This window comes from Monodelphis domestica, chromosome 3 (assembly GCF_027887165.1).
Source record: "Monodelphis domestica isolate mMonDom1 chromosome 3, mMonDom1.pri, whole genome shotgun sequence".
Classification (NCBI taxonomy): domain Eukaryota; kingdom Metazoa; phylum Chordata; class Mammalia; order Didelphimorphia; family Didelphidae; genus Monodelphis; species Monodelphis domestica.
The window spans coordinates 23,446,381-23,471,785 of NC_077229.1; the positions used below are offsets into that span (position 1 = coordinate 23,446,381).

Genomic DNA, 25,405 nt, shown 5'->3' on the forward strand with positions numbered 1-25,405 from the left:
TACAGAGCCACCTAGCTACCTCTCAAGCTAATGTTAATTTTTTTGAATTGAATTCTATCCATTATGTTATTGGAGATTTTGATAAGTTTATCACTTTTGCCTGCTCTTTGATTCAAAAATTACAAAAAATAATGTTTTGAACATTACTAGTAGCTAAAGGAGTCTAATGAAAAAAAGGAAGAGAAGCCAGCATGATTTTCTTGAAGGTGAAAAATATCTATAATTTTCCTTAGCATCAAAAATGACAAATCAGGGGGCAGCTGGGTAGCTTAGTGGATTGAGAGCCAGAGACGGGAGGTCCTAGGTTCAACTTTGACCTCAGATACTTCCCAGCTGTGTGACCCTGGGCAAGTCACTTGACCCCCATTGCCTAGCCCTTACCACTCTTCTGCCTTGGAGCCAATACACAATATTGATTCTAAGACAGAAGGTGAGGGTTTAAAAAAAATGACAAATCAGGGGATACTTTATAACTAACCCACCTTGCCTGCTCCTTGATGTCCTCTGGAATGTGATGATTTTGTTCTTGACTACACAGAAAGTTGCCCCCATTTTACCTCATACTTCAGTCAGTTCATTTTTTTGGGGGGGGTTAAGTCAGTTCACTTTTAAATAACCCCAATAGAGGGCATTTAGATGCTCAATGGATAGATAGAGAGCCAGGAGTAGAGAAGGGAAGACCTGGGTTCAAATATGGCCTGAGATACTTCCTAGCTGGGTGACCCTGAGCAAGTCACTTATCCTCTATTGCTCAGCCTTTACTACTCTTTTGCCTTGGAACCATACAGAATATTGATTCTAAGACAGAAGGAAAGAATTTAAAAATAAGCAAGTAAATAACCCTCCAAAGAATTATTACCCAATAATCAAAGGCTGATTGGTCTTAATAATGCCTTTATAAATTATATGTTAAAATGTTTGTGCTTTATTGCTGTTACTTTCTTTATGCTTGTTTCTTCTTTGTTTTTCATATGTTATGTGTACTAGGTCACTGAACTTTTTCTTGAAAGTCAGCCCCTTAATTCATCATATCTGTGACTTTTCTTGAACACACTCCAGTTTTCTCCTTCCGATGTTCTTGTGTTGAGTAAAATAAGTGAAGATGCGCTTCTGATTTATGTAGTGAAAGGTCCAGGTGGATTATTCTTGATTGTATGAGAGAAGTTGTCTAGGCCAAAGATGACCTCTGCCTTTTCCCCATTTTCCCTTCTTTCCCCTGATTCTGCCCGTAGCATCTCACAGGCACATCCAGAATGGGATAGAAACAGATGGGAAAGAAATGGAAACTCAGATGAATGGATTTTTCTGCTAGTTACCAGGTTGAATTAAAAGGTTCGAAGCAGGTGTTTTTTGCTTTTATTGGTTGAAATGGAGATTTCCTAGATGCCCAGCTAATGGGGATTCCCCTGGGGTGATTGTTCAGAATAAATGTGGGCAATAACTTGGTATTTCAAATGGCAGATCCCATCAGCTTCTCCCAAGTGCAGTGATTACTTTTGCTTATTAAGTCATAAGATTTGAGATGGTACTCTTGAACCTGAACCCATGCATACACTGCTGAATTCAATCTTGTGCTTTTCCAGCTTTATCTTAGATGAAAGTTGAATTTCTTTGTAATGAAGATGGAGATGATCCCATTATTCTATAGCCAGAATGAGCCTTTATCACCTTGGGCGACCTGGTGAGGACAGGATGACCAGATCTAGATCTAGAGGGAACCTTTGTGATTGAGAGGAAGATTCAAGTGACCCACTCCATGAGGACAGGGACAATATTTGAGCTCTCTCTTCAGCCTTTCACTCTTTCCCTTGATTCACACAGAGAAATTTAATGGACATTCACTTTGAAATAAAAGCATGCCCATATGATAATTCATCAATTGAATTTATTCATGGGTTGGGATGAGCTTTGCACAGTGGATATTGAGACATGGGCTTGAATAGGTCAGTAGAAGGCTTCCCTACACTTATCTGAAGGCTATCACTGACACTTTATAGTGTCCCCAGTACACTAAAAATCTTCATCTTCCCCTCTGGTTCCTTTGGATTTCTGAGTTTGCCCTGCAGTAACGAAGGGTCATGATTGTGGCTGCCCTGTAGGTGAGTATCTACAGAGATCATGGAATCAGGGACCTCAAGCTAGAAAGAACCTTCAGTTGTAAATTCTTAGAAGACAGGCAGTAGGCAGGTTGTGTTTGATTCCTTGACTTTGGGTCTCTAATGACTTGGCAGAGGGCTTAGTATACAACAGATATCTAATAAATGCATGTTGATTGATTGGTGAGAAGCCAGGGAGTCCAACTTCCTCATTTCACAGAGGCAGAAAGGTTTAGTGATTTGCCCAGAGTCAGTGAGTAAATTTAAAAGGTGGGACTTGAAGCCAGGCCTTCCTTACTCCAGCACTCTACTCATTATACTGCTACCTCTCCAACAAACATGGCCCTTACAGGGAAGGAAATCTGTGATGTTGTTGACTGTAGTGGCACCATGCTCTGACAACTATCCAAAGTAACCAGCCCTAAGAATAAACATCTACTTCTTTATGGAAAAAAAAAAGGAAATTGCTTTGATCCAACCAAGTTTTTTCCCCCTTACTGTGCCATTGTAGTGAGATTTCTTCTTCTATTTGTCCTAGAAAAACACTTAAGTTTGTGCTTTGAGATAAATAAGAAGCAAACCAGAGACAGCAAAGCTATTTCAAAAGATTCTGGCCTGATGTAATTTGCTCACTTGTCTTGTGGGCGGAAACTGTTGAGGAAGGAATTGTCTTTTGTTGTTCAGATTAGACCATTCTGATCCACCATGTTCTTGCTGAAGTCTCTTGACTGCCATACACTTTGCCTTGTTTGTTTGCCTTTCCTAGATTTGTGAAATGCTGTGAGAGTTTTTAGAGACTAAAACCTGAAAATATCCTATGGTTTATTTTACTCATCCACCTGGTAATGATTATGGAAAAGTGGCATCTTGTAGATGTCCTCTTAGGATGACCAGCTGTCCATTTGAGCTGTGCTCTTTACCATATTTTGGGGGGTGAAACTTTTAAATTGTCATCTGTGTATTTTAAGCTAGCCCTTGATAATTACTCTTCCTCTATTTGGATAGTTCTGATATTGATATTGATAGTTCTTTGGCATGAAACAGAGGCTCAGAAGCAATGTGGTGTGGAATGAAGTATTCTTGCCCTCCAGTTTTGTTGTTGTTGTTGTTGTTGTTGTTTTTTCCTTGCTGGACTTTGCCCAGATAATACCACCCCTGAGGTATCATACTCAGTTCTAGGTGCCATATTTGAGCATCTGGAGGAGGGTGACCAGGAGGGTGAGGCCTGGATTTCATTCTATATTTGGATCAGGTAAGGGAACTGAGAAAGTTTACTTAGATAGAAAAAGACTGGACTTCTTGGCTGTTTTTCCTACATGACCTTTTATTTCCTGTCTATATGCTTTTGCATTGGCTGAACCCCATACCTGGAATGCACTCCCTCCACACTCAAATCTTAGAATTTGACATCCTTTAAATTCCAGTCCAGTGGTTTTTCTCGATTTCTCAGCTTCTCACACCTCCATAAAATGATTTTGTATAAACTATTATGTGGAGAGATATCCTGTCATAGTGGATGGAGACCTGGTCTTTAAGCCAAGAAGGCCTGGATTCAAGGTCTTCCCTCTGAAACAAACTGACTGTATAAACCTGAGCATTTCAATAGACTTCTTAATGCTCTCTATTTTCTCAGAGAAAGTACTGACCTGAATTGCTAGAGATAGTGTCCTCACCCAGAGCTGTCAGCACAATTTCCAAATTAAAATGTTATTGGGGAATGTTTAATAAAATAAAAATACAACGTAATGTTAATTCAGGGTTTTCTAAATCCATCTGTGGCTGGATTGGTTTCAGTTTGCCATTACTACCCTCTACCCATGAAGTCACCAGTATAGCTCCTGTCTTTAGATACTCCTAAGAACATATGCCACGTCCCCCAATAGAACATAAACTCTTTGAGGGTGAAGACTTTCATAGTTGTCATTGTGCCCCCAGAGCCTAGCACACTGTCATGCGTACCCCTTGATTGATTCCAAAGAAGCAGAGAAAGCAGTTCATTCATTTTTCAGTTGTGTCCAACTCTCCAACTGGTTTTTCTTGGCAAAGATACTGGAATGGTTTCCTGTTTTCTTCTCTACCTTGACCTGTGTGGCCTTGGGCAAGTTCTTCTCAGCCTCAGTCTGGGTATAAGAAATGAGAGCGGTTTGGACTCATTGACCTCTGAACTCCCTGCCAGCCCTCCATTGCTGATCCCATTTGTCATTCTGCTTTTCCTAGGGTGGGGATTCTGGAAGCATTAGACAGTCTTACCATGTGGTCTTTATATGCTGTCTTCTCTGACATTGATTATCCCAGCCTTAGATCCTTGAAATCTTATCCCTTTCTGTGACCCTCCTGTGAACTTGGAAGGGATAGAAACTCTGGCAGCGTTTAGCCTCTGTCAGTTTTATCCTTTTAAGGAAAAACTAATTTGAAGAAGTCTGTAAACATGTTTTTCTTTGTGGTCTCATTTTTTATTCTGCCATGTTTAATATGGGACTTGAGCCACTGCCTTCTTTTTCAAGACCCCTTTAAACTAGCTTCAGTTATACTAACAGACCCAGGGATAAAGAGGAGAAATAGAGAATTGAGTCCCTCAGTATTTCTGTTTCCTGCTGTCATTGGACTTCTCACCTTTGTCCAGTCAAACTCAGATTGACTAGTGGATAATGCATAGTCTACACTGTTGCACTCAAAGGGGTTGAGCTAGATCGGACCTGATGTCCTCCTTCCTCTCTCTCCTTAGCTAGACCTTTTTGCTTTTACCCCTCTGGCTCTGTCACAAAGTGCTAATGTACCTCTTTTCTCAAAAGGAAAGACATGTTGAATCCTCAGATGCGTCTAAGTTTCATCATCCTAGCAGTCTTATCATAGGTCTTCCCAGCCAGTCTTGTTAACTTTGGTCCTTCAGACAGGAAAGAGAAAAATGATGTTGGTTACATATGTTGTCCCAGGATGAAGTGTCTTGACTCTCTCCCCTCCACCCCCCCAGTTAAATGTGGATGATTTGCTTGTGCCTTCATTACCTCCTAACTGACTGTATTTCCAGTATTTGAACTTCTCACATAGCGATCAGGTATCCTTTTTGACTCTCGAAGGACCCAAGAATATTCTACACACTATTTTAGCAATATTATGTATCTTTATATGTTGTCTTAAGTTCTCAAACATATTCTTTCCTTTCGTTACCTGTACTCAGACTTTGTGTTGTTCTGAGATTCTTCTCCATTAAGAAATAATAGTTTGAGTATGAGATGGAATTAGGATAATTAATTTTACCAGTTAAATAGCCTTCATTTGGCCCTTGAGTAAAGGTAAGAACAAGCTTTGAATGGGCAGCCTTAAGAGTAGAACTACTTCTGTTTGTATGAAATCATCTTCCTACTCATTGTACTTTTAATGCAAATGTAATTTATTTTCGTATCTGCTTTTCTATTTCTTCAGATGATTGCTTTAGAATTGGACATAATTCATATAAAATCTAGTTGTCTACAACTTATTCAATATAATCATTTTTGATTAAACAGCTATTTGAATTGATAGGATAAGACTGTAACAGGCCCTTGTGGCTAAAATCGTGTTCATTGTTTTATTCTTTACAGTAAAGTTCCTGGGTTTGTCAGGATGATTGCACCTGAGGGCTCTTTGGTATTTCATGAGAAAGCCTGGAATGCATACCCCTACTGTAGAACAAGTAAGCATGGACCCTGTGAGCTGCTTCTCTCTGTTTCTGTGATCCTATTGAAGAGCTTAGCTCTTAGCCCCCAGAAACCCAGCCTTCATCTTGTCACCTGATCCAGGAGCCACAATTCTGTTCACCTGCTGGTGATAAATTGTACTTTCAAGCGGTGGTTCCCAACCCCCCTTTTACAATTATTGAAGGCCTCCCCCTAAAGCTTTTGTTTCACGTGTTGTCTTTGGACATTTCGCTTATTAGAGATTTAAACATTTTGGCATTATGGAAATAGTTTGGATCTCACAGACCCTTTGAAAGGGTCTCGGGACCTGCATTCAGTTTGTGGACTACACTTTGAGAACTGTTGTTCTAAAGCCAAAGAACTTGGCTATAGGAGATGGAAATTATTACTTCGTATTTTTGTTATTGCTAATAACAATGAGCTATGAAATATGAAAGATCAGGCCTTCAGCTACAGATCTCTGGTCGAGGGAGGGCTTTGTTAATATCCTAATGATACTATATATAAATAGATATAATAAATGAGAAATAAAAGCTGAACTGACTCCAAAAAAGAGACTAGAAGCAATGTGACATATTCTTTCTGCCATTTCTTATTAGTTTGGGTCATGTATATGATTTAATGGTAAAATGCCAGATTCTCAAATCCTTCCCTTGTCTTTTTTTCCAAGTTACACGTTAAAAACAATTTTTAGCATTCGTTTTGTAAACTTGTGAGTTCCAAATTCTCTTCCCCTCTTCTTGAGAAGGGAAGCAATTTGATTATATATGTGTAGTCATGTAAAACATCCCCATATTAGCCATATTGCAAAAGAAAACACAGACCCCAGGAAGAGAAAAAAGAAAGTTTCAAAAGTGTGCTTTGGTCTGCATTCACACTCCACCAATTCTCTGGAGGGAGAGACCTTTTTTTCATCCTGTTGCCTTTGGAATTGTCCTGGGCATTGCATTGCTGAGAAGAGCCAAGGCATTCACAGCTGATCATTGTACAGTATTGCTGTCACTGTGGACAGTGCTCTCCTGGTGCTGCTCATTTGACTCTGTATAAGTTCTTATAAAGACTTGCACTTTCAGGTTAATCCTTTTGTAGTTACCTTTATGAATTGAATTTTTATTTTATAATCTGTTTGCAGATTTCAAAAATGAAAATATTTTAGAGTACTGAATTCAAGTACTTGTATAGACGAAGTTGTTTCCTGCAGACTTTAGCTACTAAATGTTCTGTATGTACAGATAATCTGGGTAATTTATGTGCTGTAGAATCATTAGGTTGGGCTGTTTTTTATTCAGATTAATACATTCTGAAATTTTTCCCCTTTCCTTGCCTGCTGATCCATTGTGCCTCAGTTGTGACGGTGAGTAGACAGTTTATTATATGTTGTGTTCCTTTGTTTCTAAAGCTTAATTCCTATGCCCTGCTTTCCGCCTATCTCTCCTTTGCTTGTTACTGCCCATAGCTGCATGGCTTCTCCTACTGCATGGCTGTCCTACCTTATACCCTCACCTCCTGCTGCTGGGCTTCTCCCAACCATGCCTTCAGCTTGCCCCCTGGCTCCCTAATATGAACCTTCATGTATGCCCCAGGAAAAATTGGGACCTGAAAGACTGGAACGTCTATGCAGTATAGGAAGCTGGAAATCTGAGAGGAAAGCTTTCTTGCTCACTTGGGGCTGGGCACTAATGAAGATGAGTTTACAGGCTCAGTGGCAGAAACTGAGATCTGTCCAGAGGCTGCTCCTGGCAAGTTATGCGCAGGGAGGCTCAAGTTGACTGAAGACAGAAGCACCAAGAAACTGGTGAGAGAGATCAACAAATGTCCTCTTGATGTGTTTTTCACAGAACGAATACATGAAAGACGACTTCTTCATTAAAATTGAAACTTGGCATAAACCAGACTTGGGAACAACAGAAAATGTAAGTTTCAGCTATTTCCCTTAGTAATCCAGTATGGTCCAGGGTGGGAGGATAGCAGGGCTGATAAGAATGGGAATCAGGATGGCTTGGGCTCCATTCTGCCTCTGATCTCTATGTTGGTTCTGTGACTCCAGGCAAAACACTTCTTTGTGTTTCTCATCTGTAAAATGGGGATATCACAACCTATTGGCCCTGCTACAGAATTGTGGTCTTTGTAAGGCCAAGGTGAGAGAAGGTTTCTGAGTGCTCAGAACATGCCCAGGTTGTTACCAGAGGCTCCACACTGCTAATGTGACTGGCATAATTACCCTCAGAGGCTCTGCTCACTTTTAGCACTGGGTGGATTTGGGGATCTGCCCGCAGTTATGGACAATTACTTTACTTTTCATCATCCCTCACATTTACACAGCACTGGAAGGTTTGCAAAATGTGTTCCTTATATATAGCAGCCTGCCACCAAGTCCAGAACTTTTTCCACCAGACCACTCATGATTTATGGTAACCCCTGATTTCATTTTTAGCCCTGAATTTCATCTTCTCTTTCTAAAAACCACAGATGCTAATAAGCAGCAAGCTTATTTGTCCTAATTCAACACTAAATTCTGTCTCTCTTGGGGAGGCACTGCAATTTGATCACACAGCCAAAGAACCCGGTGCAGGAGGAGGAGGAGGAAGGGGCCGCAGGACATAGTTGACTGATTCTCCTAATAAATCATCCAGTCCCTAGTTTACCTGAGGTTGATTGTATACAACAGTTCCTGTCATATTAAAATCATCTCTGCTTATTCTCCGAACTGAATCATGCCAAGTCTAAAGGAAATCATTTAGTCCTAAAATGTTTAATAAGAAGTTAATTAATTTCTTATTAGAGATTGATTACAGTTTGTGAGGGAACCTTGTGTTTGTTATAAACAGATTGTTTATTTCAGTCATGACTGACTCTGTGACCTCATTTACAGTTTTCTTGGTCAAGATACTGGAGGAGTTCACTGTTTCTTTCTCCCAACTCATTTTACAGATGAGGAAACTGAGGTTCACATAGCTAGGAAGCATCTGAGATTGGATTTGAACTCTCTTCTTCCTTCCTCTGGGATTTGTGCTCTGTCTACTGTGCTACCTAGCAAATGTTGATGTTTTGTTATATAGAATTGTAGGAATGAGTAAATATGGCTGAATTAATTCAATGGGATTCCTAAATAGAAATAGGGGAAGAGCTATTTTTGCTACCTGGTGAAAAGGTCCTGCCTCACATTTTAATTAAAATACCCCAGTGGCATAAAGCATTTTGAACCTGTTCACGTAGACATTTTCTTGGGGCTCTAATCTGAAGATGGTGCTTTTTATAAAATCTCATTAAGATGTGGTGGTGTGCCAGAAGCATTGGGAGACTCTAGTCCTAGAAGGGCTGTCACTGAGAGGGCATTTCTTAACTTGTCTGGGTCTCAGGTTAGACTAGGAGGCTCACCTCCCTTCTTCCAGCTCTAGAATCTAAAATTCATTTTGAAAAGCATCTTTGCTAATTGCTTTTAGATAAGGGCTCTATTTCATTGAAACAGATTTAAAGCTGGAATAGACCTCAGATATCATTTAGCCAATCCTGTCATTTTTGTAAAGAAACAGGCCTCTGGAGATAAGTGACTTGTTCAAGGTCTTGCAAGTCACAATAACAGCAAGGATTTGAATCCAGGTTTTCTGACTCTAAAACCAGCACTTTGACCCCTGTCCCATACTGCCTCTCACCTTCGTTTCTTTACATTTAATTTTTTTTTATTCTTTGTGCTAGCTTCTTTGCAGATGCTTTAAGAGAGGTATTGAGTTTCACTTTAAAGTAAATTAATGATGGTCAAATGCCTATCTTGAATCAAGATGACAGCATTTTTAAAGGGTTCAATTTCCCAGTGACCTGTGGGGGAAGTTTACAATGACAGGGATTGAAGGGTAGCTTAGTGGCCCAGTAGATAGAGCACCAGGTTGGGAGGATCTGGGTTCAAAATGGGCCTCAGTCACTTCCTAGCTCTGTCATCCTGGGCAAATCACTTAGCCCTATTTGCCCAGCCCTGGCTCTTTACAGAAAGTTAAGGATTAAAAAAAAAAAAACAGACAAACAACTCAACAAAGCCCAGTGACAATGATTATGCAGTTCTCAGAACTAGGAATCCAGGAATCCGAGTTATTTATAAACATTCTTCTCCCCCACCCCCATCCCCCCACTCCCCTTCTCTGAACTCTTTGGTAGTTCATTGGGACTCCTTAGTTCCTACAGGGAGGCAATTTCTAGCAATGCACATTGGTACCTGCTCTGCAATTGTCGTCATCATTATTATTAAGAATAGCAACTAGGGAACAGCTGGGTGGCTCAGTAGATTGGGAGCCAGGCCTAGAGATGGGAGGTCCTGGGTTCAAATCTGGCCTCAGACCCTTCCTAGCTGTGTAACCCTGGGCAAGTCATTTAACCTCCATTGCCCAGCCTTTACCACTTTTCTGCCTTGGAACTAGCACACAGTATTGATTCTAAGACGGAAGGTAAGGGTTAAAAAAATAATAGCTAGCATTTATATAGCAACTTAAGGTACACAAAGCTTTCTATAAATATTTTCTCCTCTGACTTCACCACAACCCAAGAGGTAGGTACTCTCATCCCTATTTTACACATGAGGAAACTGAGGTTGACAGAGGTCCCACAGTTAGGGAGTTTCTGATGCATAATCTGTATTCAGGCCTTCTTGATTGCCAAATCTAGCCCCTTACTCCATTGTACTGCCTTACTGCCTACATATCTTCCTATAACCATAGCCAGTATGAAGCAGAGTTGGAGTTTGAACCAGTATAGAGCTTCACTCCAGTCTTCTTCACTTCTACTTAGTCTGAACTTAAGAAATTAAATTGACTCCTGGTTGTTTCCCTATAACTGGGCTGTTGACTTTCTTTTCCTCTTGAAAATTTCTGCCATGTAAAAGAGATTTTGCTGATAAAATTGGATACTGTGAATGGGATTCATTTATGAAGTTGATCTTTTCCTCCTTGTTTGTATTGATGTTTTTTGTTTTTACAATATTCATCTTCTAGGATGTCTCCCTCCCTCCACCCCCACCCCCCAATATACCATTATAGTACTGATGTTTTCTTTTGTCATTTTTTTTTAATCAGGTCAGCGTCTTGAACATGTGTGTATTATTCTCCTATACAGTGTCTGTCACCTTCCTATGAAAGGCAGGGGGTGTATTTTCTATTAAATGTATTGAAATAACTTTTTCTCTGATTGAAAGGTTAGCCAAAGATATTGTTTTTAAGATTATGTTTTGTACATCCTTGAAATCCTGTAAAGAACCACTGAGAGGCACTTGAAAACTATGTAGTGACGATGATCTGATTTCAGTTCCAGCGTCATTGCTGTTTCCAAGGCCCTCACCTCATAGCACTTAGCTGCTTTGGGACCTAGGTTGCAAAAAGACAAAATGTAGAAGGGTGTCAGGGCCTCCCAGTTTCCAGACTAATACAGCTTACTACACGAAATGATTATTTGGGCTTTTCATTGCCTGTGAAATGGAAACTCGAGATCAAGATAACTTGGTAATTGTGATTGGAGATTCACAGGTCTCACTCCTTTCTTCCTCTCTAGGTACATAATTTAGATCCGAACATATGGAAGACGGTTGAAATTGTCCATATTGATATTGCAGACCGAAGTCAAGTAGAACCTTCAGTAAGTATTGGGGGTGTCATTAGAAATGGCCTCCTTACTGTAACCAGGATCGGCAGCATTGTTTCAGTAATGCTACCTCACACTCTGGCTGGGCAGGGGGTGGTTGGGATGGGGGTGTTTCTCTTGGCTTCCCTTCCTCCAACTCCTGATGTGGCCTCAGTGGGAGCTGTGGTGATTTTTCCTTTTTAAAAGTAGAATATTATAAAAATATCTGAACATTAAAAGCTGATTAGGGGAAAAGAAGTTATTTGCCTTACAGAAGGATTTACTTTGAAGTTTCTTGATGCCTTTAAAGTGGGATAAAAGTATCAAGAATTAGTTTCTACAGAACTTTTCAGTGACAGATCCATTATGTAAAGTAGGGGCATTTGTCTGTTACAGCATTTGCTGGGGTTGTGAAGTGACTTCAGCTTACTAAAGAATTGGCTAATTTGCAAAAGCACATAGAGCATTCTAGTGAAGTCATCCTCAAATGGACCCTTTGTCGGACCCTCCTTTTCTTTAGCAAGCTATACATCTTATTGGCCCATTAGGTGTTGTGTGTTAGAAAATAGATTTATTTTCATTTGACAAGTATTTGCTTTTGACCTTGTTAATCTGATGCATTTGACTTAAAACTACGCAGGAACAACTAAACTAAAAACATTAAAAAAATGATATATTGAAGCTCTTTCTTTTCTAATCCAGAGCACTGAAGCCTGAATCATATGGTCCTTTTTTTCCCCTTGTCAAGTCTAAGCCAAATGTAGCCCTACAGGACTTCTATTTCTATTTTTGGTCTGTCTTATTGCATGATCTTGAACTAAACAGAAACAACTTAGAAAATAAAGTTGTTGTTTTTACTGCTGAAATCTGGTAAATGCCTTGAGCAGGAATCTCCAGCCCTTTTGTGAGTGGGGTGAAGGCAGCTTTACTTTGCATTTTCTGGAGTTTTGTGATTCCTAAGGACAGAGCAATGGCAGGGTTAGTGTGGGGCCCCTGTGCTGAGACACCTCGGGACAACTCTGAGAGAAGTAGTGGGGCTCTGACAAGGATTGCAGATCACAGTTAGTTGCCAGAAGATTCGTGTAGGAACAATAAAGTTAAAAAGAATCCAGTGCAGTGGGGTTGCTTATTAGGAGGTAGCTCACTTAGCCTGATCCCTTCTGATAACTTCCCATCCGTCATTTCTTCACCTTGCCAACTAGGGGTAAAAAGATTTGGCAGGAAACCCAGCAAATAACAATGTTTATTGAACCCCTGCAAGGCCTTATGTTGTTGTGTTTTGGGAAGTGCATACATGTGTAAGATGTGCTTATGTGGAAAAGAGAGTGATACATGCAGTACTTCAAAATTTGATGCCATTGTCAGGGTGGTTAGGCCCTCCACCAGGGAAGATTACTACCTTTCTTTGCCTTTGTAGTAGGCAGTGTTAGTGAGTTGCTCTGAGAGGGGTTCATTGCCCTGTAGGGATGAGGAAGCTTAACATTAGGCAGATTGGTCCTCACATCTAGGACCTGCTGCAGTTGGAACAGCTCCACTATGATAGACTTTGAGAAAACCAGGCCACTTCCCCACCACCAGTGAGGCATCAGAGGGAGATTTTAGAGGCTCTCAACACTTAGGTCCTAAATAAAGGATCCAGAGTGTGCCGTAGGACTCCGAGGTGGAATTGGCCATGAGGGAAGGGGAAGTTGTTCTTGAAAATGACAGGGAATGCTTTCAGGTATGAACAGAAATGAGAGGAGCAAAGATTCAGAGGAGGGAATGCAGCTGGAGAGTTTGAGGACATGAATGGAAACACGGGGTTTGGGCAAAGCCATCAGATTGGAAAGGTGGGCTGGCCTCGGATTGAAGGACCATTAACTGGCCTGGTGATGGACAGTACCGACTCCCAAATAGAAATTGTAGGGAGATTGCACTGGTCGTGGTGTGTGTGGCAAAGATTAGATAGAGCAGTAGTGTTGAACTCAATGGAAAGGGATCCCTGAAGGGGATCCCATATTGACAAATTGACGTCTTCGATCTATTTGTATTTTTATGTGTTTTGTTAAACATTAGCCAGTAACATTTTAATCTGATTTTGGCTGCACTGGAAGTTTTGTGTGCAGCTGCCATTAGTCTGTCACCTCAAGATTTGAGTAAGGGTGAGGGTAGGAGACTCAGGAGCTTCTTGTGACACACCTGGGGTACAATTCAAACTATGTTCAGAGAGAAAGCCTCTGGCTTGTCTAGCCCTTGGGTCCTCAGCTCGTATTCTCTATTCTGACATGAATGGTGTCAGACAGGGTTTTCTACTAGGATTTGGCCCAACAGGTTTACCTTTGAATGGTTAATGTAAATGTTGGCATTGGATTTTTATTGACAATCCTTACTTTTTTTTATCAGATCCACTTTTGTGTTTTACTCCTTGTTTTACTCCTAAATAACTTCTTTGATTGACTACTTTGGCCCCAGTTTGGGTCTGGTAGACAAAACAGATGATTTAGAGGGAACTGTGAGTGACCAGTCTACAGCTGCCAGCTTAGAGCCTCCCATCTGCAAGTTGGTTTGTAGCAGAGAGGAGGGGAGCAGACATTGAGTGCTGAACAGATGGGTCAGATTCTGAATTAGAGTGGAGTGGGTACACCCTAGAACCTCATTAGTGAAGATGTGGCACGAGTGCAGAGCCGGGCACTGGGGGGAGCTGCTCGGTTCTCCCTCTTCCTAGTGCCCTAGAATATTTTTTGCATGCCTTATCTTTTGCCCAGCTGCCCAAAGCAAGCACTTTCCCCCTGAGCGCTCTCTGGTAATGGTAGGGCTCACCAACAGCTTGAATTTGCCTTCTGGGCACTCGAACTTGTTAAAGGTTCACCAGTGTTGCCCTAGAACCTGCTTTTGTTAATGCCCCAGCTGATACTAATGTTGAATTATTTTTGTCTTAATTTATGTTGAAAATGAAATACTTACAGTTATTCTTAAGAATGCTTTTCTGCTAAGGTTAAAGAATAGCGCTAGAAGGGATGGGGTGCTAAGGAATGTTGGAGATTGCTCTGGCTGACCTCACTGCCCTTCCTTTTATGGGTAGTGTGTGCTCATTTCAGTCGTGGCAGAGATACTAAAGTGGTTTGCCATTTACTTCTCTAACTCATTTTACAGATGAGGAAAGGGAGGCAAACAGGGTTAAGTGTCTTGCTCAGGGTCACACAAATGTTAAGTGTCAAAGGCCAGATTTGAACTAAGAAAGACATCTTTCTGAGCCAAGGCCAACACTATCCATCCGGTCACCTACCTGCCATTTTTATAGATGAAGTAACTTCAAGTCAATGCTTACTAGGAGTTTACTGTGTGGAAGGCCCTGAGCTGGGCTTGGTGGGCTACAGAGACCAAAAGGATACAACCCCTGACCCCAGAGAGCTTTTGTTGTCTTTGTGTCACTAGAAGCTCGGCTAATAAGTATGAGTTATTTGGAGGAGGAATGGGGGAAGAAAATACCTTCCCCCCCCCCCCCCCCCCCCCCGAAAATTGTAGTGTAAAAACTCTTGGCAGTATATAAGAGTAGAAAGCAGATATATAAAGTGCTTTACAGCTTTCAAGAACTTGAGCTATTAATAAATGTTACATCCTTTCTTCCAAGAATTTAAAGAAACCGGAATTTAAAAGTTGAGTTTGATTCATTTTACTCCATCTTGTGGTCATTTTCTGTCATTGCAGATGAATTTTTCAAAATATTTGTAGCCCAAAGTCTTACTTCAAGTCATAGTGCTGACTCCTTTGGACTTGGAACCCTGTGATGCTGCTGGTGTCCCGGAAAAGCTGTTCTAGACCCTGTTGGTTATGGGGATGGGGTCGTACAGAACCATGTGTAATCTTGACACCTTTCCTTGGCTCTTATCCCAGCTTCATCCTTCCTCTAGTCACCAGGGGCTTGCAGATGGTCTACAAAGATTACAAAGTTTGGTACTGTCAGAACGTTTGTTCATGGTCCTATGATCGTGGGAATTTGGGGATTTTTCCCTTCTTTGATATGAGGGAGCATTGGGAAACTTGGGGCTTCTGATGGTTGGAGCCTCAGGATGCTTACTAACAGGCTTCACCCAAAATAAGCACCTGGGTAGTGTTTGTTTGTTTGTTTTTTAATCTGATCAGTTGGACTTAAAATGCCTTCAAGCTAGTCCCTTTACCTCATTTAGCCTTAATTTTCCTTAGTCTACAAAATACTAATGATATTCTTGTACTGTTAGATTACAGAATTGTAAGAATCAAGTCAGAGAATGTGTGTGAATGAATAGAACTTGGTAAAGTGCTGGAAGTTGTTAAGGGGCCTTGGAAAGATCTACTTGAGTAGTTAGAAAATTTAGGTTGTGGGATTCCAGGCTAAGCAAGAATCTTCTTCTCTCGACACCAACTGATATAAAGTGCCTCAAAAGGACAAAAATCAAAATCAGATGAGTGAAGGCGCTCTATCATAGGGCACAGCCTTCAAGGTAGGCAGGGTTTGGGCATTTCCATGCTATAAGGGGGTAAAATTACTCCTACCAAAGCGTGAGCTGATCACGCTTCCCCTGCTCCACCTATGGTGCCAGTCAGTGAGTGCAGGGCAATTTCTAGGAAAATTTAGGTAGCAATCCTGGGGCTGATATTTAATAACTTGTGACCCTAGGTAACCCTGAATCTCTAAATTGGGTTCATCGTGTTTACCCCACCTGCTGCTCATTTATTATGTACTTTTCATTATGGGGTAGGTCCTGAGGACTCAAGGACAAAACAGGGCAGGCCCTACCTTTAAAGGTCTGAGATTCTCTTGGGGGTGGGGCAGGGGGATGGGGCATATAATGGATTAGTGTAATACAAGCTGAGGAATGAAGGGGGCAAAGCTTAGATAAGCTCAAGTGATGTAGAAATACTGGAGGAGGTGGATGGATGGATAGGTGGGTAGGCAGATAGATAGATCAAAGAAGTCTTCTCAGAAGATGAGGCAAATGAACTAAGCTTAGAAGGTGGGGGGAGCAATCTCCAGTCAGGAGAGAGGGGCTGGTAGGTCCTGGGTGGGTGGAGGGCACAGCTTGGGGTAGGAAGGTGGGACCCACCCACTTCTGAAAACAGCTTGTGGTCAACCCAGCTTGGTAGGAACATTAGTGTCTGAAAGGGAGACTATTAGAAAGGACTGCAAGGGAAGGTTAGAAGCAGATCATGGAGGCAAAGGGACTTTTATTTTATCTATGAAGGCTGAGAGATGACAGGCAGAATTGTGCTTTTGATCATGCTGACGGCTCCCAGAGCTTTGAGTGCCTGTTGGGCTTGAGATGTGAGCCCTGTGTCTCTGAGATCGACTCATTGGATCCTTCCGTTGTGCCAGGTTCAGCAACCAACTGTTCTGTTTGTAGATTGCTAAGAGTTCAGAAACCCTGGATCCTTACTAAAGCAAGAGGAGAGGACCAGGGCTTCTGCCTAAAACCCTTTGCTCTGTTTTTGTTTTCCATTTTCTGTTGGGTCATGAATTGACTTGTGTAGTTTCCTCCTTTAGCAGGAAGCATTTTGAATAGGACACTAGCCTGTAGGTAGAAACTTAGGATGGTGTCCTCTGGAGTGTGGTCTGAGGAGCTTACTGTAACTTAAGAAGGAAGGAGCAGAGTGATTATTCTTTCAATTTAGACCATCTCTGAAGGCTTCCTGTTTGCAAGGCATTGAGTGGGCGATGGCTTTCACGTATATCCTTTATATTTATGCTAAGTTTTATTTCAACAAGTTTTAGTGTCATTTGCAAATGACCAAGTAGTTTTATTTCAAATTCAGGAGTATTTAGTTAGGGTTCATGGTTAGATGAAAATATAATTTGATTCAAGATTGATAACATTCCATGCCAGAATATGAAGTTTTTAAAAGATTTTCATTTCAAAAGTTGTAATTGATATGTAACCAAAATAGAAAATTGGGAATTCTTTAGAGGTTCTGATGAAATACACATGCCTAACCTCCAACTCATTTCCCAAATGTACACAATCAATTCTTTTGCCATCTGCTTCTGCTTTTTTAAAGGTATAAATTTAAACCTGGCCCCTTTTAATCATCTCCAGCACTGTCTAAGTAGCTTTACATACTTTGTATACAAAAGCCACTTCCCAGGAGAGGGAGAGTCTTTAAAGTGTGAGTAGAAGTGTACACCCGATTCACATCAGAGGACCTGCTGTTTGGGAAACTAATTTGAAAGAAAATGAGAATAGAAAAAACCCCAAAGAAACTGAAACCGTATTTTTGGTATGTATGTACAGTGAGAAAAAAGTATGTATCCGTTTTGCTGTGGCATAGCATTCATGATTTTATTTTGAGAATTGTCATTTTTTAGTAGTATTAGTGTTTTATTCAGATGATTAAAACCTTATGAAATGATACATTATGCAATTAATACTGGATAATAGTAATAGCTAACATTTACAAAGTACCTACTATGTGCGAGGTACTATGCTAAGTATTTTACAAATATGATACCGTTTGCCCCTCACAAGTAAGGGAGATAACACAACCTACCTCCCTATTTCCCAACTGAGGAAGCTGAGGCATGCAGAGGCCATTAAGTGATTTGCCAAGCCAAGCCTGGTCCTGGACTTTCTTTGACTTCTTTCTTCTTTCTGAGAGCTCCCTCCTCCCTCCTTTCTCTCCCTCTTTTCTTGTTACAGACACACTTAACATCACCAGTGGTCATGGATCCAATGGCTGGGCTGTGGAACATTTAGGATCATGCATCTATGTGGGGATTTATGAAAGGGAAGTTGGGTCATGGTTTTAGAGGTGGACCCAGATCCCTTCTTTTGTAGATAAAGAAACAGATCTAAACAGGAACAGGTACTCATTGCACGAGGGGAACAAGGACAAAACTGTCTGCTCTTGAGCTTATATTTTAGCAAGGAAAAGAACGTGTGTACCTGAAGCGGGGCCTGAGCATTTTGGGACAAAGAAAGTGGATGTAGGAAATGCGATTGAACTGAGGTTTCATGGGAACTAGAGATGATAGAGTCAGTTGTGTACCTACAGGATAGCCCATTGCAGAGCCACCACCCAGGTGTAAGGGATCTGGCCAATTTGGCCCAAGGGTTATTGTATGATGGGGAGGTGGTAGGCTGGGGCTGTAAGTTAGAACCCAATTGCAAAAGGCATTAAATGCCAAAGGAGTTTGTATTTGGTCCACAGGGCCATGGGTTCATGGGAGCTTCTTGAGTGGGGGGAATGATGAGGTGGGCAGATCTGTGCCTCAGAAATATTGTGTGGGCAGCTTTTTATGTCATAAAATTCAACTAACTAGAAGTCAGTTGAACAAAATGCACTTAATATTATTGCATTGGAATGCCCTCAAAACTATGGTTAAGAGAAAATGGAGGCCAGAAGAGACTTTTATGGATTTAGTCAATAAAGGATGGGGGAAAGTGACCAGCAAAAGTGGTCACTTCTGGACCATACCAAGGAAAAAAGTTAATTTGGGAGTTTCTGCTCCTGGCCTTGGCCTATTCCCTTTATACTGAATCACTCGAGCTCATTTCCATTGCATCATGCAAGGTGACCTGGACCAGATGGAATACTAGAACATCTCTGATGACTTTTTAGGAAGGATAATGGTGTTAGACATTTGGTTCTCTGATACCCTTCTGCCATTGAAGCTTTGTCCTTTTATCATTGGTTTTGTTTGAATGGATAGATAGTGGTCCTTGGCCAGCAGGCAGCAAGAATTTCTTATTTGTATTCAAATAAGCACATGTGCCCAGTATTGTAAAACTGTTTGTCGTGAGCCTCCATTTTATGTTGTGATTTGGGGGGAGATGTAGGTCTCCCTCTTTAATTGACATTTGGCTTTTCTGTTCTGAATGCTGGCTCTTAACTTTGTTTCACATAAACAAAATAGCAAATAAAGCCTTTGGGCCTTAGATTCAAAAATAGTTTGTTTGTAGACTTAATCGTCCAGCCCAGAAGTTCGAATTACCAAATGTCCCATTGAGTTCTATGGTGACTTTTAGCCAGAAGCATTCTAAACCTTTCTGAGCAGTTCATTGTTTGATTCTTCTGAAGTTCCAGCTGACTTTGAAAGTTTCAAAAGACATACATGATTTTGCATTCCCATTTAAGAAAAAATGTTAGCTTTTTCTCCATCATTCCATTATTCGATTGTAGCAAACTAGCTGTTGGTACTATTTGTTACCTGATTTCCTCAAGATTTGAGTATAATTTAGTTTAAACCTGTGTGTAAACAAGTTCGTGCTTTTTCTGCACAAATTTCCTTGTGCTTACTTTTTTCTTTGAATCTTGCCTTTGAAAAGTGGGTAGTTTTGCTGCTTAGGTTCAATTGCTTAGGAACTAGGAACTTGGGTCATGTCATAGGCATGCAGTTTCTAACCCTTTTTGTGACTTACAGTACTTTAAACTGTCATCGTGAGGAAGAAGAATCATTGGTAACATTGGTCTTACCTCTCGAATGTTGACTTGATTATAGATATTGGTGGGTTTTCCCCTCTCAGATTGTATTGTCTAATTTTATCATTTAGTCATCGTGTTTGACTTAATCACCCCCTTTTGGGGTTTTCTTGGCAAAGATACTGGAGTGGTTTGTTATTTCCTTCTCCAGCTCATTCCACAGATGAGCAACTGAGGCAAACAGTTAAGTGGTTTGCCCAGGGTACCACAGCTAGTAAGTTTATGAGGCTGAATTTGAATTGAGGTCTTCTTGACGCCAAGCCTAGCATTGTATCACCTGGCCACCCAAAGAGGTCTAAATGGAAGAACATGAAGTGATGTCATGGACTGTGGCCCCGGTTGTAGGCTTTAATTAACTCTGGCTTCTGCTATTCAGACATTGGTGTAGTATTTGATTTAGGAAAGATTTTAGGTTTTTAGTGAGTCATTTTTATTCGTGACCTCTTTGACTCCTCAAGATATGCTTTCTTCTCCTTTGCTATGTACTGAGCAGAGAACTTTGAAAAGAACTTTGCTCTGTACCTGGAATCCTGCAGAGCTGAGGAGGGCCTAGGGCCACAACTATGGCTGACTGGAAGATCACACATTTTTCTCTTTTCCTAGTGAGATTTCTTTGAGAATCAACCAACATTAAAGTTCAGGATTCTATCCTGAAACCTGGTGATAATCATGCTCACAGGTAAGCTCAGAAAATTGTACTTTTCAGAGTCGGTGATGATTTCTGACCCAGCCCCTAAATAAAGTAAACGACAACTCTTTAAATAGCAGAAAAAAAGCTAGCATTTCTATAGCACTTGGCCTTCCCTGGTTTCTAGGAAAAAGCGAGCAAATTGATTTCCCTTTAAAAAGAAATTTCAAAAGTCTCAGAATATTTGACTGATGCAGTTGATTTCTGACTTCTGGTCAGCGTCTTGAAGAAGTTTGACAGTGCCCTCTGGTGGGAAAGGTGGGGAGTTGTTTGCTTCAGCCTGAGCCTCTTAAATAGATTTTTTTCTTCATGAACTTCCCCAGACATTTATTTGTACAGAATGCCTTCTTGGAGTTCACGAAACTTCTTGATGACTTTAATACTGACACAGAATTGGGAGAAGATCATCAAGAGTTGACAACCAGTGGCCAGCTGCTCTTTTCAGGTTTTATTGCAAATACTGTTGGAAGAAAGGAGGAGAGCATGTTTTTGCTGAACCATCTTCGCCAGCAACTTATTATGTTTAAAACTCAGAAATTTAATGTTAAATAGCAATGCAAATAACTCACCTTGTTTAGTAACTATTTTTAAGCAACGTTAGTACATTTATGTGGGCACTGCCTAAGCTCCCATCAGGATTCTTTTGTGCATTCCTTCTTATCCACTTTTCCTCATATGGCTTTTAAAGTTTCGTCAGTATAGAATTTGAAATATGAAGTCTTTGATGAGAGAGGCAAGAACACACCATGATTTTGTTGTTTTTAAGTTCGTCAAATTCTTTCTGGGGAATGTGAGCATTTTTTTAAAATAAGGCATTTCTTTGACCTCTCCCCTCTTTGTGAATAGAGGCTGCTCTTGGTTAAGCACCTTTGATTTTTAAATACATGAGTGATTTGTAAGTAAGGAGGCCAAATTCGTCAGAGCTTGAAATTCCAGGAGATTGTTTGTAAGTCACTGACCTCGGCTCTTGCCTAGGAAACCCACTGGACCTAGGAACCAGTGCTTCTTTTCTTAGTTTCTGATGCTGTTGCTAGTAAGCATATGCTACTTGCACATGAAAATTGCTGTTGTCATCAGTGGAAGAGGGTCTCTCAAGACGTGTACCTCATTCTAGAGTAGCAAGCAGTTGATTTTCAGAATTATAGAGTATTGTTTTTTATAGGGAGAAGAAAGGGAAGGATATGCCCATTCCTTCCCCCCCCCCCCCCCCCCAGTAAGTTGGGAGTTAAAAATTAATTATGGTTGTGGACACCCAGAGAAATGGGCAGACATCCAGACGCCTGGTTGTACAGTATGATGTGGAAGAGACTTTTTAGGTTAATAATGGCATGAACCCTTTGGGAGGTAAGTCTTATGATATCCCTAAATTTTTTAGAGACATCTTCTAGAATATAGATCTTTTTAAAAAATCTTTTCCTTCCATCTTAGAATCAATACTAAGTATTGGTTCCTAGGCAGTGGAGGTGAAGTGACTTGCCTAGGGTCACATAGCTAGGTATACCCTTTCTTTTAAAAATCTCAGTATAAAAGACAGCATATAAAGATCAGAACTTTGCTAGGACAGCAGATGAGAGAACTTACTATTTTACAAATGATTGGGAAAAGGCAGTTTTGGTGTCATTTTTGATTTACATGCAGGTTTTCAGGATTTAGCAGAGATGATAACATGCTTCAGACTTGGGAGAACAAAGAGTAGGATATGGCATTCTGATAGGACTTGATCTCCCTCCCTGTTCAGAGACTGAAGCTGTGAACTCACATGTAACTTCTATGCAAGATGCCAACTGTAAAAAGAGTGTATAGAGCCATATAGGCAGTAACTGGGCAGCTGGTGAGAAGATTGTGCTGGTGTGCAAACTGCAGATTGTCACGACTTTGTCTCTTCCCCACAACAGGCTTTTAAAACCCACGGTAGCAATATTTTCTGAGTTTCCTGGCTGGCCATAGAGTTTTCGAGTTTGCACCAGCCAGCCCAACAATGCTGTGTTTCATTTTATTTCATTTTATTTTATTTTTTAACCCTTCTTTTCCATCTTTCCAACTCTAGAGCAGCAAGGGCTATGCAAATGGGATTAGTGACTTACCCAGGGGCCACATAGCTAGGAAGTGTCTAAGGCCAGATTTGAAGCCAGGTCCTCCCAACTCCAGACCTAGTACTCTATCTTCTATGCTACTTTGCTGTCCCAATGATGCTGCATTTTAGAGATGAGGGAACTGAAGCCTAGAGAAGGAACATTTGGGCTCATAGGCAGTTAATAGCAAAGCTGCCTCCCCACTTTGCGAGAATCAGATGCAATAACATGTGTAAAGCACTCTATCCATTGCACAGTGCTATAAAAATGTGTGGTATTAAAGCTAGGACTGGATATTCTTGGGATCCCCTTCCCAAGCCCCTGTTTCTATTTCTACCTGTCAATTTCCCTCCAGATCAACCTTAAAGAGAAAATCTGTTCTCTTCATAGTTGAGAGCCCTTTTCCTGGCCTCTTCCTTTGTCCCATTGGCTTTAGAGTCCTTTTACCCCTGATCCTTTGTGCATATCCTCTGTAAAATAGGAATAAGACCTGTTTACTCCACAGGGTTATTGGGAGAATTCAGTGAAGTAATGCCTCTTAAGGGATTTGTAAACCTAAAAGGATATTACAAATGTGAGCATTTACAACTGATGTTGAGAGAACAGTTGGCTGACAGGAGTGCAAGGACTTAGAATAACTTGATGCTTTCACATTTTCCTTGTAAACACAGTCCCTTGGAGAGGAAGGTGTGGCTTGGTTTTTATTTTTACGCTAGTATTTCTGAAATAAAATTAGCGTTTAAAAGGAGCCTACATGATGCTTTCCTCTTGAAATCTTATTTTCAGCCCTGTAGTACACACACACATCTGATTTTTTGAAAAATAGCACTCCCAATGCCATCACAGATTTTTAACATCTTGTGTCTTCTCAGAAATCTGAGCTTCCTTTGGGGGAGCTCCATTGGAAGGGGAGGTTCTGAAAGACCAGTGGAGCTCACACCTTCTTGGAAGGGCAACAGGCCCCTCTGGTCACGGCTGGCTTTCACCCTATTACAAATCACCTCCTGTGCCATTTGTCAAATTTACACCCTGTTACCATCAAAAGGGCTGCTCAATTTCTCAGTTACTATTTCCCATAAAATATTTCAGTACTTTGTAATAGATAGAATAGATTCACTCTTGGTGTGTAGCAGAATCTCTGATGGGATGTTGTCCAGAACCCCAGGACTCATTTCCTGACCGTCAGGTCAAGTACGCCTTTTGATGATGAGCATTCTTTGTGCCTCATCTGTTCTGAAGAATTGAATGGAACAGTTGCCTGACAATGTTGAATCTGATGACTTAGCTTGCTAACATTCAGTGAGGTATGTGATTTTTAATATGAAATAGACTCTGTCCACAACAGGAGAATCACTAGTGCTGCAGGCATATCCTAATTTAGTTGTGAGATAAATGCTATTGTACAACAAGGAACAAAATTATCTAGAGGAAATGAACTTTATTTTAATGTGATAAAGATACCTAATGGTTCTTTGGAACCCTTTTTAGATCACATTTCTTCTGGAAATAGTTTGTTGATTAAGATTGACAGTTTTAGTATAGAATTATTATCCGTGTGTGTGTGTGTGTGTGTGTGTGTGTGTGTGTGTGTGTGTGTGTGTGTTTTGTGTTCATCATCTCATCTGAAAATCAAGGAAATAGATGTCTGCACAGAACATGCTTCTGTCCTTTTAGAATCACACAGAATAAACATGCTTCCTGCCTTGTGGGGTGAAGAAGAGCACTGTGCATCTGCTCCTCTCACAGCAGCAATGGCCACCCACCTGTGCTGATCCCCTCTTTGCTTTTGTTTCTTTTTCTTTAGCACTTGGAATATCATCAGCCCCTTGTGGAGGGAGGCTCTATTGTCTTGGATTTAACAGGAATGTCTTTAATGTACAGTATGTAATTTTGCAAGACTGGTCCTGTTGGACTAACTCACTTCTGATCCAAATGTAAAGGGACAAATATCTAGAGGGAAAATTAGGCCAGCTGAATTGGTACTGTCATTTAACATTCGAATGTCCAGTTCACACTTAATTAGCTGTATTCTGTGTCAGATAGAGTCCCCTGTCCGTTCCCCCAACTCCTGTGGAATATCTCAGTGGCCCCTCACATACCATTTGAAATTAGGGGAGACTGAAAAAGAAAAGGGTGCCTGCCTTGGAGACCTCATTGATGCACAACTGTCTGGCCCCAAGGTAGATCATGGCTCTTTTGGCTTCAAGATTTAGTTGCTTGGGACATTGAGACATTACTTGACTTGTTCATGGTCATGCATTTTTGTGCAGATGATTCTCAGATCTCTCTCCATCTCTGATCTCTCTCTCTCTGGTCATTAGCATAGTGCATGGCACATGGTAGGCAGAGATCCAGTCCCACCCACATCACTATCTGTCTGCCTTCTGGACATATGGAATTAAAACTGTTGATACTTTAAACTCACCATCTCTAAAATAAAATTCTTCTTTCTCCCCAAACCTTTTCCTCAGATCGACTCACTTTGTTATATACTCTCAGATACCAAAGAGATTTTTCCCACAGTGTAATTCTGACCATGTCATTTTCCTTGGCCCCTTCAGTCAACTCCAGGATCCAATATAAAATCTTCTCTCAAGCATTTGAAGTCCTTCATGTCTGTCGCTTGCTTGTCTTTCCAGACCTATCATACTTCACTCTTTTCTCCGCGTTCTTCATGTTTAGTTGTTATATGTGGATCCAGCCTAAGGAAGCCTTTGGCTCCCTTCTCACAATCACATTTGTAAATGTGTCCAATGTCCTCAGATGTAATTCTGAGGATTACAAAGAATTCCAGCTATCCTGGATTTCTGGGTGGGCCTCACTCAGGGTATTCCTATA

At 40.9% G+C, this 25,405-nt stretch overlaps 1 protein-coding gene across 1 annotated transcript in view; it reads left to right on the plus strand.

Moving 5' to 3' along the window:
• Positions 1-25,405, plus strand: part of PITPNB (phosphatidylinositol transfer protein beta) — an 82,521-nt gene that overhangs the window by 19,096 nt on the left and 38,020 nt on the right. The window contains exons 4-7 of the mRNA XM_001379939.5: positions 5,678-5,769; positions 7,120-7,127; positions 7,612-7,686; positions 11,306-11,389. Coding sequence (XP_001379976.1) covers positions 5,678-5,769; positions 7,120-7,127; positions 7,612-7,686; positions 11,306-11,389 — 259 coding nt within the window. The remainder of the gene's footprint in view (positions 1-5,677; positions 5,770-7,119; positions 7,128-7,611; positions 7,687-11,305; positions 11,390-25,405) is intronic.